Source organism: Trichophyton rubrum (genome assembly GCF_000151425.1).
Source record: "Trichophyton rubrum CBS 118892 genomic scaffold supercont2.2, whole genome shotgun sequence".
Taxonomy (NCBI): Eukaryota; Fungi; Ascomycota; class Eurotiomycetes; order Onygenales; family Arthrodermataceae; genus Trichophyton; species Trichophyton rubrum.
This window is the reverse complement of record NW_003456427.1, coordinates 1,319,742-1,333,337: the sequence shown is the minus strand read 5'-3', so window position 1 is coordinate 1,333,337 and position 13,596 is coordinate 1,319,742. Positions and strand designations below refer to the sequence as shown.

General features: G+C 50.1%; 4 protein-coding genes across 5 annotated transcripts; 2 read left to right on the top strand and 2 right to left on the bottom strand.

Moving 5' to 3' along the window:
- Positions 1–10: 10 nt before the first annotated feature.
- Positions 11–1,456, top strand: TERG_02062 (uncharacterized protein; the record flags this gene model as incomplete). Its single annotated transcript, XM_003237293.1, has 3 exons — positions 11–65; positions 181–1,094; positions 1,157–1,456. The coding sequence occupies 3 exons, from the start codon at positions 11–13 to the stop codon at positions 1,454–1,456; spliced, it is 1,269 nt and encodes a 422-aa protein (XP_003237341.1).
- A 2,087-nt stretch (positions 1,457–3,543) lies between these two features.
- On the top strand, positions 3,544–6,203 carry TERG_02061 (uncharacterized protein; the record flags this gene model as incomplete). 2 transcript variants are annotated; one of them, XM_003237291.1, is made up of 4 exons in its annotated part: positions 3,544–4,066; positions 4,130–4,586; positions 4,642–4,917; positions 4,973–6,203. In XM_003237291.1, 4 exons carry the CDS (start codon positions 3,544–3,546, stop codon positions 6,201–6,203), a joined length of 2,487 nt encoding a protein of 828 aa, XP_003237339.1. The 2 variants fall into 2 exon arrangements, with proteins under 2 accessions (XP_003237339.1, XP_047603820.1); XM_047747854.1 differs by having other exon boundaries at positions 3,544–4,586.
- A 924-nt stretch (positions 6,204–7,127) lies between these two features.
- TERG_02060 (uncharacterized protein) lies at positions 7,128–8,894 on the bottom strand (the record flags this gene model as incomplete). Its single annotated transcript, XM_003237290.2, has 2 exons — positions 7,128–7,439; positions 7,503–8,894. The coding sequence occupies 2 exons, from the start codon at positions 8,892–8,894 to the stop codon at positions 7,128–7,130; spliced, it is 1,704 nt and encodes a 567-aa protein (XP_003237338.2).
- A 1,222-nt stretch (positions 8,895–10,116) lies between these two features.
- Positions 10,117–12,976, bottom strand: TERG_02059 (uncharacterized protein; the record flags this gene model as incomplete). Its single annotated transcript, XM_003237289.2, has 4 exons — positions 10,117–10,497; positions 10,557–12,446; positions 12,511–12,698; positions 12,769–12,976. The coding sequence occupies 4 exons, from the start codon at positions 12,974–12,976 to the stop codon at positions 10,411–10,413; spliced, it is 2,373 nt and encodes a 790-aa protein (XP_003237337.1). The 3' UTR covers positions 10,117–10,410.
- Positions 12,977–13,596: the final 620 nt, after the last annotated feature.

Below are 13,596 nucleotides of genomic sequence, written 5' to 3'. Positions count from 1 at the left end.
CAAGCTGCTCATGGCCTCGACCAAGTTCCAGCAAACATATCAGAGTGACGAGACGCGATATACAAGTATGGTCTTCAACATAGGACCCTCGAGCAGCTGTGCATGGAAGGTAGCGGCTCCCTTTCTCGCAGCTCGCTCTCGTAACTGATTTATCCTCTGGCTAACATTGGTGGTGAACAGGAAAGTTCTCTGCGTCGACAGTTCCAAAGGAAGCACTCCTGACCCTCAGACCTATTTGGCCCGAAAAGAAAGGCCCTGAGTATGCTGTGGCATATATTACAGAGCTAGATTATTTCTTCAATGAAGACCACATCAATGACGCGATAAAACTAATGGGAAGAAACCTACTCGGGCTTGACATGCTTGGGACGCTGTTTCAGCTTATTTGTGATCCAGAGGACACCCCCATCAGCACCCCGCCCAAGTATTCAGGCACCCTTGCCGGAGGCCTCGGCCCATTCAGTATGCTCACTAGTTTGTTTAACCAGTTGGAGGACAGGTCAATCCAGGCTTCGATTGAAGAGCGTAGGGTGTTTGGAGCTCCACGTACAAGTCGATTCTATGATGCCATGCAGCACGCGGCACGGGATGACCCAGAAAGCCCAACATATCAGAATTTTGAAGAGCTTGACATGGTGGATATCGAAATGGCAGATAGTGATGATCGGCCAATCCCAGATTCTCCCCCTGCAATGTTTTCCACAACGGCTCAAGGAGTAGAAGAACCTCCACGTCGAACACCCACAGAAACACTTGTTGCAGACTTTATAGTTACCCTACTTGGTGGTTTAGCAAGCCTTGTGCAGGGCCTGAGTCCTAGGCCCCTCTGTATGGCCAACTCCTTTGAGACTACATACCAATTTGGGCCTCCCAGTCATCCAACCTCTCTACAACACGGCGGTATGCAGTTCCGGGCTCGTGTAGATGGGAGTATCCCATTCAGCTTATCCGTTGCTGGTATGCCACGTGAAGCTGCGATATTTGAAGTTAAACGTGCCCCACGCAAGGGAAGGGGAAGTGGTATTCCTGTTCTGGCACAGCAAGCGATGGAGCATGCAGCATATATTTGGAAATGCCATGCAAGCGACTCAACGGTGATACTACACCACTTACGCTCTTATTCTTATTTGGGCAATTCTTACTGACAAAGATATAGTGGAAAAATACACATCGGACGTATCATACCTTTATGGTGGCCCAAGACCACCTGGGCTTCCACATTAGTATCGGGACCTACGATACTTCGTACCTGGAATATATTTTCGGCCCAGGATCCCAGCCAGTTCTCCCTACACGAGGTACTAACAAATTCCCGTTCCTCCAAATACAAGAGCTGGGCCCATTTAATGTCAAAATTGAGGGTCATCTTCGCATCTTTCTGCGTATAATGCTCGCCTTTATTCTGTGGCAACTTGAAAAAGCAAGTGAAGATGCGGTGTTCAAAGAGGTGCTTTGATGACGGGGATCAATGAGTATATTACTTATTTCATCCCAACGTGTTCCTGCTTCGGCATTTTCTGTGCACAGATATTCCGGAGTAGCTTTCATATTTGGAGATTTGAGGACCAGTTCGAGCTAGAAGGGTTTTGCTCTACCCCAGTCTTAGGAAGCAAAGTTAAGGTCATGTCTGAGTCGAAGCAGGACGCCCCAGGCAGTGGAATGATCCCAAACCTACTTTGTCCAATATGACCTGTTATCTCTGCTGAATATAATAAGTAGAGGGCTTCTTTATTAGTACTGATTTCTCTAGCTGTATGCGCGAGTTCAAGCCATAGGCACCGAATTCCCAAGGCGTTACGGAGTATCCGACGTGATAATTATGATGCATGGAGACGGAAGGTAATACCTTCATGCAGCCTATGGTTCTTGAGTGAAATACTCCTCCATCTAGGGGCTATTTTATGAGAAGCGACGTCAAGAATGCACCCGTCCTGACTGCCCTTGCCTATCTGTTCCCATTTCGGTTCGAGTACCGAGTATTCAGGTGTGACTCACCAGACGGGGAAGAATTGCTTTTGCTGGAGAGAGAACCTTCGTGAAAGGCCGAGCCCCCATGTCGGTGGCTTTTTTGAGCCGCAAACAGGAAATGGATGGAGACGGAGGAGGAGATCGGAGTTTACAACTGTCCGACCCCCTGACAAGGGTTGCTCGATGACGCCTAGGCGCTGTCTCAAAGTGCGTCCCGCCCACGGGGCAGCGAGAAGCTGGTTGGCTGAAGGGGGATGCAGCTGGTTTCCCGGGCCAACGAGACGTCCAGAATCTGGCGAAGGATGCAGCTGTGTTACAAGGTGAAGCAGCGAAGGAGAAAGCTGGCCTCTCCATGTTGGCGGAGATAGCGAGTTGGTTCTCCACCGCCCGCGAATCCCGGTCTTGATTTTAGTTTGTGAGTGCGTGTTATTAATGCTGTTCGCGTTGCTAGGCTGGATGAGGCTACCACTGCGGTGGCTGTGTTGTCTCTGCCGCATCACATCCGCAGCCGCACCGCAACACCGAGCAGCGCCTTGGGAGTCGAGCTCACCGCCCACCGCCAGCGAGTCTTCTTATCAACTTTTTCAAATCTGGTCTCCTCTCTGTTCTCCTTGTCATTGTCGCTGTTGTCGTCGCTGTAGTCGTCGCTGTCGTTGTTGTTCTTTTCTTTTTATAGCAACATCGCTTAAGTAAGCAACCTTCCCGGAGCCGCAGCGCCGAGACGCCGAAAGAGAGTTTTGGGAAGGAAGGACCCACTTTTCCCATCAGGCAACCGCCAAAACCGAATAACACGCGAGGGAAACTCTCTTTCTCCTTCTTATCTTCCGCCTCTCGTCCTTCGCCTTTCCTTCAACCATCAACCACTTCACCTTCACAGCTCTGCGTCCCTTTCACACCCCCATAAACAGCAGCAATTCAGCCTGTTGGCATCTCGTTTGCTGGTGTCTCTGTCTCTCCGCTGGTCCAGCTCAAGCACCGAGGCTTCGTCGCTTGGCCGCTGATCTAATCTGGGTCCGCTAGGCAGCAGCCAGCTAGGCAGCAGCCATCTCACGTCAACAGGAGCCGACGCTCTCCTGGAGTTCGCTGCCTCGACACAGTCACCAGCTAAAAACAACTTGGACTTGAGGCCTCCCTGGATCTCCTGCTAGCTGATTTCTCGACGTCGTTCGACCTTGAAGTTTGACTCCTCAAGTCGTCCTTGAGTGTTTGCTGCCTGGGAACGCATCTCGGCGTTAAATTCTGTACTCCGGGTCTCAGTGAATGCTGTAAGTATGGCACTTTGAAGACATGACTACCAGAGGACAACATTGCTAACATCGTCTTTCGACAGTCTAAATCAGCGTGTGGCCTTCGTGGAAGAAGAAAACCGGCCAAAAGTTGCTGCGAGACCTCAATCTATAAAGGCTGCAGCCGGCTGTCTCCACGCTCATAAGCAAGAAATAATTCAGTCTAGTTCTGGCCTCCGAAAGAATCAGCTGGTGAGTCATATGGAACTATCCTTTTTCAGCTACCCGCCCTTGCTCACTGGAGTCGGTGTGCAGATTCTGTGACTTGCTCGCTACGAAGTCACCCAGTATGTCCTCCGATCTCAGTATAAGTCCACGTCGTCGACCGTTTTTGAATGCCAACCTTCCCCGTCTCTCCACCAGCCATTGTGATGGACGCTCCCCCAGCAACTCTTCAAATACAGTTCGCCATGCCACCTTGAGGAAGGAAGCTACATTCCATGTCTCCGCCTCTCCTTCGTCCCCAGGGGACCCAGTCCTCCATTTACCAACCTTGCTTCGTCGTTCTCCAACTAGCCCGGACACTCTCCAGGAACTCTCTGCTGCTAGGGAAAACCGCGTTGCTGGCTGGCTCGGCAGCATTGAGCGCAACTCTACTGGTCTCGGGAACAAGTCACTGTCGAAACAGAGCTCGCTCGAAGATGATAAACGCAACCTCAAGGCTCTCCGAGGTCTCAGCAAACGCCTCACCTCTGCTAACCTGATGGAAATCGACTCGTCTTTTAGGAACCAAGTACAAACTGGACCCCCTGGAAAGGAGAATCTCCGTGCCGAGCTCTCTGATAGCGGAGTTGGCTCTTCCGTTGGTGAAGGTTCGTTGCATAGCATAACCCAGAATGTTGCATCTTCTTTGCTGAATACTAACTATCTTGCAGATATTTTGAAACGCGAGGCTCGTGAGTCAGTGGTCTCGTCGAGTTCTACCCTCAGCTCTGGGGGAAAACGCCATATTCAGCGTCACATCCTTCTCCCACTGCTCAAGGAACAACGCCTGAAGAACTTCCACTCCCTTGTCAGATCTGTACCACAGCGTATTCAGAGCAGCGAGATTACCTGTCTTCGAGACGTTGAGAAAACTCTGCTTTATTTGGCTCCCCATCACACCATCTCTAGGTCTTCGTATCTTAGCTTCTGCGAGTTCACCATTCAGTGTGTGCACACAACCGTTGGATATCTCAACGACCACGACCAACGCCGTCCAGCAGACCGTCCCTACACTAACGGGTACTTCCTTGACCTGGTCGAGCAAATTCGCCAGTACGCTGCTCTGATCAGATCTTCCCGGGAGCGACGTGCTACTGCGTCTAACAGTGACGAACTTGACTATTCCTCGTATGTATACTGACTACTTTCTTTCATTCATATTTTGTTGCTTACACTTTCATAGTGGCGAGGAACTTGTTCTTGAGGGTGGTTTTGCAAGAACCGGCCGGCCAGCCGAACTTGTAAGGAAGAAGAAGGGACAGGCTATCTCCTTGAAAACCGGGGAGCCCTTTGTTGAACAGAAGCCAGAAGTTCCAAGCTTGAAGCGTGCTCCCAGCATGGAGAATCGAGAGAGTGTCATGCGTTCCATGGCGCGACGCAAGAAGGATGCTCCACCAATGAACATCAATGAGAAGTGCAAGCACTGCGATAAGGTCTTCCGTCGCCCGTGCGATCTTACGTGAGTCTCCTTTACTTCCCACCAATGGTATGCACTATGACTAACTGTACAATAGCAAACACGAGAAAGTGCATACTCGGCCATGGAAGTGCCTTGATACTAAATGCAAGTACTATCAACTCGGATGGCCAACTGAGAAGGAGAGGGACCGTCATATGAATGACAGACATTCCAAGTCCCCAAAGAAGTACAAATGCCTCTACCCCGGCTGTACTTATGACACCAAGCGCCAGAGTAACTGTAAGCAGCACATGGAAAAGCTCCATGGCTACAAGTATGTTCGATCCAAGAACAATGGCAGGGCAAGCCACCAACTGTCTCCTCAGCCAACGCCAACTACAACCAACATCAGCAGCCCACAAGCACCATCAGTTGATATTCCTACTCCTGTTAGTGCACAGGCCATGTCCCCATATCTGTCTCCATCTGAAAAACAATCTACCCCTTTTGAGAAAGCTGCTTCCGACAGGTCTCCAAGCATCAGTGTTCAGGACTCTGTCGGGTATACTCCTAGCCCCGGCGTGTATCCGGCTCCAAGCCCGAGTATCTGCTCACCTAGCGAAGTGGGTCAGCAGAATACTAATCACGATGACTTCATGCTCTTCCCTGACTCTACCTCGTTGAACGAGTACAACACTATGCACGAAGACTTCAATGCCTTCTATGCGGACCTCCAAGCTGCAGATCCATCCGATACTCTGCCACAGCTTGACACAAACCTCCCTTCTGCTTCTTCCACTCCCGCCGGTAACTTTGCTGCAGGGTTCCAGGCTCAGTCTCCATTAGACCTTGTTGGAAGCAATGCAGACCTGGACTTCCACTTTGACGTCACCGAGAATGAGTACACCTCTATGAACCTTCAGCTCCTTAGTCCAGCGCAGTCTATTGAGGCTCAAGCTATGAATTGCCTCCCTGAGCCTGAGAATCTCTGCCTTCCTCTTCCTGCCTTGGACAAGAACTCCAGTATCTCTCCGGCCGGACACGGTAATGTTATGCTTTACTCCCCTGCCTCGTATGAAAGCGACGAGGGCTTTGATGACGGCTTTGACTGCATGAAGATGGACATTGGCAAGCAAACAGGCGACTTCACCCTATTCAGTGGATTTGAGAACAATAATATGTGCTCTGGTCTTGGTGGCAACGAGTCTGAGAGCTGGAATATTTCCAGCATGTTTCCTCCCCTCGGCACTCTCAACGACCAGTTGAATAATGCCAACTGGCCCCAGCAGTTGGGTTCTCGAGAGATTGACATTGACTCAATCATGGAAATGGACGGTACCTTCTAAGCAAGGCGAATCTACATACCATATCGTCTTACCCTGATCTATACTCATCATTCAAAGACTATCTTTATATTTTTCTCCTATTTGGACGTGGTTATGAAACCTTCCCCACTCATACTCTCAACCAAGCCAGTACTTTTTTCTCCCTTTTCATTTTCCTTAATGACATCTTGTATTACCCTCCATGTATGTAACTTTCTCCTCTTTTGTTTCTTATCCCACTCCCCTATCTTCCCCCTTTTGGTCTAGTTTGGACGGATCTTTGCGATTGGATTCCTCGTCATACGAAAGAATGGCTTGAGGGATTGGTGGTTGGTGGTTGGGTAGAGTGGATGATCGGTTTAATGGTGCTGTTGATTAGTTTTAGGACCCCCTCTCACACCTCCAGAAAATATATACAACAATGAAGTTATTTCTGCACTCAGGATACTCTCAAAGTCTTTAAAGGTAACCTGTAACACGACTGGCTATACGTAGAGAACATCATAACATTCAGAAGGATCTTCCATTTTACATAACTACATGTATACATAAACTCCACTGCCTCCCACATGAAAGCCATATATATATCACGGCTCCATATTTCAACCCCAACCCCTTCTCTTCATCTATCAAATCAGCAAACGTCAATCCCCGAGTTCGAAGATCAACCACTCATCCCCTCATCCTTCAATCCCGTCGTGGTGTGATTCGTTTATTATAGAGTTGTGAGATGTAATAAAACAATATCGAAAAAGATGAGTGGCAATCAGCGGCGGACGAATTACTTGCACCAATCAAAAACAAAACGGAGTCATATCAAGACCAAAAGGAGAGAAAAGAGTGGTGTGCGTTAGTTATACGAGACAAGGAAGTGGATAAATCATAGCATAAAAGACCAAGATAAGGAGAGGTAAAATAAACAGAGAGAGCGTGTGGATAGATAATTTACAAAACCTCGCCCACGATCTTCGCGGCCTCTTTATAAGTTTCTAGTAGCTTCTCGCACTTCTCGCGTTCAGCCTTGATGCCGTCGTCTTCGTAAAGGAGTTCGGGAAATAGATCTTCTCGGTAAAGTTCGCTGACTAGGCGGTTTTGAACCACTTCTTTGCTGTGGTTGACGAGAAGGTGCATGATGGCTTTGGGGACTTGGTCTGCTATTGTCTCACGGACAATGTTGAAGTAGGATGAAATAAGGCGGCGGATGAGCTCCGTCTCCAGAGCCTCGCGGTCTGTCAGGACTGGTTCGGCGTTGTCATTCTGTTAGGTGTTAGTATTATATATCCTCTAAGGGCGATGGGGAAAAGGTGGTTAAGAACTTACGGCTAACGACATATCACCGTACTCGGTTGGGGCATATTCCTCCTGAGGGGCAGGGAAGTGAGGAATGGATGGAGAGCGGACTTCATTTCGACGGAAACTCTGGCTAAAGCTAGGCTCCATTGCATGGCTGACATGGCGCGAGAGGCCAGAGGATGTTGGGGGAGGAGTAGAGCCAGGCAGGCCGTCTTTGCCGAAGAAGTAGTTCAAAAACGAATCTTTGGCATTTCCATGCTGGCTTCCCAATCGTGGGGGCGAGGCAGACTGGAGGCCGTTGAGAGCAGAGGATATGGATTCGGGATTGCGTCCGGGATGTGGGGATCCGGTTCTAGCAGCTTTTGAGGAATGTCCTCTGACCGGAAGAGCCTGTTGTTTCTCATCTACGTTATCCTCTTCATCAGGGGTAGCGACTCCATTTGCGGCTCCAAGCTCTTTCAACCGCCGTCTATCCCGCTTTTTCTTTTCTTCAGCAATAACAGCCTGTTTCTCTTTCTCCTGTTTGTTTTGAATGACAGATGACATGGCCGCAGCCGCACCAAGGAAGTTAGGGTGGTTGGTGTTGATGTATGCACGCTGGATAGAAATAAGAGACTCAACATAGCTTGAGCATGGGCCCAAGCGCTCTCTGAGAAGGTCGGATACGACCTCGATCAGCTTCGCCTGCAGCCTTGGGAATCGAGAAAGTTCGGTTGAACCGCAAGTATGACATATTTTAATAAGTTCTTCATAAACAAGCTCAACGCAGCGCTGGCTGGGTATTTCAAGGAGTTTTATCTGAGGCTTCACAAGTAGGTCAAACGCAAGTTCTGGAACGAAAAGACTGGGTCGAGGGCCGGTTGAATTGCGGATGGCGGTTCTAATATCTAGGACAGAGAGGTTGTGGGTGGGGTCGATTGTCTCCAAGGAGTTTCCAAACACGGAATTAAAGATATAGTAAATCCTTGCTCCGCCGCATAATTCCTTTGTTGATATCTCGGAGGAAGTTCCGTCGATGGATGATATAAAAGAGGAAGCAAACCGTGTCATTAGCTGGAGTATCAGGGAGCCACGATGCTCTCGTCCACTAAATTGTTTGTTTCCATAGCTGGCCAGCTCCTGCTGGGTTTGCCCCATCAACGTATTGAGGCGGGCCTTGATATCGGGCAGACGGTCACGGATGTGTGCCATGAGAGTAGTATTCAGGCTCTTAGCAAGGAACTGGGTACCGCATCGGTTTGCCATGTTGCGGTAGGCAGGATGATGCCTGAAGAACTCGGCTTCGGACTTCAATGCTTCTGCCAGAGATTTACCTGCCTGGATATCTTGCTGAGAGCGGTTAACCACTCCAATGAAACCCAGCTTCAATGGGTAGACACGGCCAGTAAGGATATCCATTGCGTTGGTTCCATGGTCCATAAGGTCCAGCTTAGTGAGCACACCAATAGTTCGTTTGCCAACAGGATCAACATGGCGAGCAAGCTTCAAAGCTTCAGAATTGACAATGTCCACGTTCGCAGGAGACACAGCAAGAATAATGCTGTTTGGCTTGGCAATATATTCTGAGATTAACGTCCGTGTCTGTTTTTCGATATCGGAAGGCTGGTCACCAATCGGGACTTTGGTCAATCCAGGAAGATCCACGAGAGTCAAATTAAGCACATGTGGAGAGAAGATCTTCAGGTTTATCGGCTGACGGTTGATTCCCTTGTTATTTCCCGCTATTCTCGCGGTTTCGTTCTCAATCTCTTGCTTTATATGTGCAAAATCGGTGTATTTCCGCCCAGGTTGATGGTGAAATTCTCCCCACTCTCCGTGCTGTTGGACACTGCCGGCAGTGTGTGGTTCATTTTCGTCATCACTGTCCGAGGGAACGTTGATGAGCTGGAGGATCAAGGGCCGTCTAGTAACAATGCCACTTCCTCTGGGTAGGAAGTCTCGTCCAACGATATTTTCAAGAACTGAAGATTTTCCAGACGATTGCGAGCCGACGACGACCTATACAACAGAAAGTGACCCAAGAGAGGTACCCAGTCAGCCAGTATTCTTTTCTTCTATACTCTATAAAACTATAGACAGAGATTTAACCAAAGATTTAGCTTGGGCTAAACCTGGTATTTCGGCGTTGTCCCTGTATATTATTCAGGCAGACGTACAATCTGTGGCAAATCCAAGGAATCGTTCCCAATGGTATTGAACACCAAGTCCTGGAGCTTGTTGACGGTTACAAGCAAGTCGTCGCCCAAGGAAGTCATTTTGACGAGCTCTACCGCGTATCCGGGTTATGGCGTGGAAGCACTGTATTTGACGTTGCCGGGTAACGCAAGGGGCTTCCGGGAAAGTGTTAGGAGGGCAAAACAAAGCTGGCGACCGCCGACGTCTCCGGCATAGAGACCACGGCAGGGGAAAAAAACGGTAAAGGTCGTGGAGAGCGACAGGCAGCTGGAGACGTCCGTCGAAAAGAGCGAAGTTCGAGGTGCTGGGGGGAACGGGCTTCAGCTGGGGCAGCAGAAGAGGTGTTGATGCGCTTCGTTGACTTTTTGTTTCGCGATGGCGGCGTCTTTTTTGCCTTTTTTTTTTTTTTTTTTGCTTCAGGTTCCAGTTTGAGTTTAGGCTAAGGTTCCAATTTTGCAGACGGAGATTCTTTATTCCGAGCCGAGGCACGTGAGGGCGATAAAGTCGAGGCAGAAGCAGTTTGATATATATCTACATCGGAGGGAGAGACGGAAATGGAGATGAGAAGAAAAGAAATGTAAGAATAAGGCTCTAGTGGCTTTTGCATTTACAAGAACTAATCCAGTGGACAAGAAACTGAATGAAAAACAGGCAAACCAAGCAGGCAGGCAACGGGCGCTGCCCAAAACTGTTATAGCCGAAGGAAGGCTTCCCTTGGAGTGAGTAGTGGTATGTACACCGAAGAGGATGATGCTGCCGTTTAGCTGTCGAGCTGGACATAGTTTGCCGGGAACAAGCCGACCTTACCCTGGTACTCGCCTGTCCACCAGTCCTCATCGGGGAATTCCTACAAGAAAAGTTAGCAGGGAGCTCAGGTCGAACAGCAGATACAAGTGGAACACTCACGATATTGGTGATCTTGGCATCTTCCGGGAAGCTAAGCTCATTGTCTTCGGCAGCCTCATAATCGTACAGAGCAGTAGCAGTGTGCTGTGCGGCGGCAGCGGCAGGAGGGGCAGCTGGTGGTGGAGGGGCGGCGGCGGCGGCGGGTTCTGCATGGACAGGCTGAGCCGGTGCTGGAGGAGCAGCTTCTGCGGCACCTTCACCCTCGACAAGTTCGACGTAGTTCCTAGGGAAGAGTCCCGCTTCACCGCTCGAGTTGACTCCAAGCCACCAATCCTCGTCAACCATGTCAATGTTGGTGATACGCTCTCCTTCTCGCAGTTCAATCTCGTTATCCTCAGCCTTCTCATAATCGTACTGCGCTATAGCCTGAATACCACTACCAGCCACTGGTGCGGTTGTATAAGTCTGTTCTTCTTCCTTTGCTGGCTCATGCACTTCTTCATGTACGGCCTGATGCTGGGTAATTTCTGGCACTGGGGGCTGCTCCGGAGCAGCAGGGTGCTCATCGTGTGTTGCTCCGCGGCCGACAGGCATTGCTACCCGGATAGGCGAGCCTGGAGCTTCCTCCTGTTCTTCTTCTTCCGGCTCAGCTGCGGGTGGAGGTGGAGGTGGGACCGCCCGCTGAGTTTCTTCATGTGCTGGTTCAGGTGCTGGTGGTGGTTGAGAAAGTCCCGGAATGGGGACACCGCGGCCTGAAGTCGGTTTGTTGCTGGTATCTAGTGGTGGGGGGGAGGGAGCAGATCGTTCATAGGTTGCAACACCGATGGGAGCGGCGTGAGCAAATCGGTCTCGGATAGAACCAACATTGCCAGTCTGGGGCTCTTGCTGCTCCTCATGCTTCTCGTGTTCTGGAGCACCAGGAGCCTCCGCATGGCCAGCAGATGCGCCAGTTTTTGTTGTCTGAACTGGAGCCCATGATTTTCCAGTGTATGAACTCTTCCACCCTGTTTCCTGGCTCTTCTGGGTATCCTTTGGCTGTGCTTCCGGAACTGGGGGAGGGCTAATGACACCACCTTGTTTGGCTTTCTTCTCGGCCCAAAGCTGGGCTGGGGTTTTACCTCCCTGGTCGGCGAAAGTTCGACTGGCAATTCCAACAGGGGCTGCAGCTACTGGGGGCTTGGATTCAAAACCACCAGGTAGTGGGGCTTTGGTCCCAGCGAAAGAAGCCACCGCACCAAATTTAGGAGTAACCTTTGGTTTGGGAAGACTGGTCAACCGTTCTGAAGCAGTAAAGGCTGCTGAGCGTTCAGCAAGAGACTTTGGCTGTTCATCGTTACCACCCGAGCCTCCAGTGGGTGCAGGTGAGATCGTGCTTGGGGAATCACCTTTGGCCTTGGCACGGATAGCAGCGATGTCTACCTTTCCAACAGGTTGATAGGCTCCCTTGACTATCTCTGGGCGGTCGTTAACGTTCTGTCCAGCTTCCTTCGCCTGCCTTCGGATAGCTGCAATATCAACCTTGCCAATTGGTTGATATCCACCCTTTACTACATCACTCGGTGCTTCTCTCTCTACGGCAGGCCCCGAAGTGGTAGCTGACTTTTGTGAAGTCAATTCCTTCATGTTAACCTTTGTAGGTTTGTATGCTGACTCAACTTTCTCTAGCTGTGTTCTGGTAACTGGAGGGGCATCCGCTCCCCATCCATCCTCATCGACTGGCTCATTCGCTGCGTGACCAGGCAAGTTACCTCGTACTGTAGGTTTGAATGAACCAGCGGTGCGGGTAGGGTTAAAGGCTGGCTTCGCGGCGACTGGCGGTTTCGTCGAAGCCGGCGCTGGAACGGAGGCATCTCCGGAGTATTTAGCACCAGATGCATCGGCTACCTTCTGAATAATACTCTCTGGAGTAAGATCACGATCAGAACGAGCAGTGACTTGAACATGGTATCCCTAAATAAAGCTGTCAGAAATAATGGTCGATTTGCTTGGAATCAGAAGGCAATCTCGCACACACCTGCAGGAATTTGGCGACGGCAGCTAGATGGCTAGTGAAGTAACCCTTGGTTCGCTCAGGGACTCCCTCACCACACCAAGCAATGAGGACATGCTTTGGCAGGCTGGTGTTCGGGTCTTTCACTTTCACAAAACCGAATTGTATTTTTCCTTCCGAGAAGTCCTCGATCAGGTCTACTAGTTCACCCTCTATAAAGAAACGTGCGTCAGTCGAGTCCGGATAGGCCCCTGCAAAACACTATAGCAAAGGTAGACGTACCTCCTGTGCTTTGGACCTTCAGTACACTCTCCTTCTGGGCACCACCTTGTTGGAATGCGTTTACAAGGGGAGTTGTAACGGAGAACAAGGCCCATGATCCGTATGTTGGAGAAGCCGCCGCGGGACCGGTTGGAGCGGGAGCGTTCACTACCGACTGGTAGCTCTTTGTTATGGACGGTCCGTTAGTCGAGAGATTAAGAGACGCCATAATACGATATCGCGCGCGAGGGAGAAAGCCTGTAGGTGTAGTTCTATCGTAAAGTAGATGCTGGAGGCGGAGTGTTGGGCTGGGTTGTAGCGGGCTTCGTGATGGGGTGATATTCCCAGCTGAGGGTCAAAGAGTGAAGCTCGCGGAGAATATAGGGGTAGCAATGGAGAATGTCACTAGTTTATAAGATAAAGAATGATAAAAGGAAGCCTGCAAGGCCTAAGCAATGTAGAGATGGGAGAACGACGGTGTTTTGTCCGTTAATTGTTGACTGGCGGCGTACTGAGGCCGATAAGGACCAGATACGCAAACTCGAAAAAGCGGCGTGGGAAGGTGTGGCGCAGCCGCAGAGGCGCAGGCAGCGTCGACACAGCAAACACTATCAATACGCAATACGATTCTACATCGCCTCAACTTATATACGCACTCAGCACGCAGCTCGGTTATAGGCTCTAGCTCCTCGCTTCATTGTATTCCGTACGCTGGGCTTTAATCTACAAGTCACCGACTCTTTTCAATTTTCCGTGCCTTGCTACGGTTTCTTCGAAAAATCACAGTCTCAACAAGTATACCCACCTCTTACTACTTCTATAAGCAATATACTATGCTCCTTAGGTATC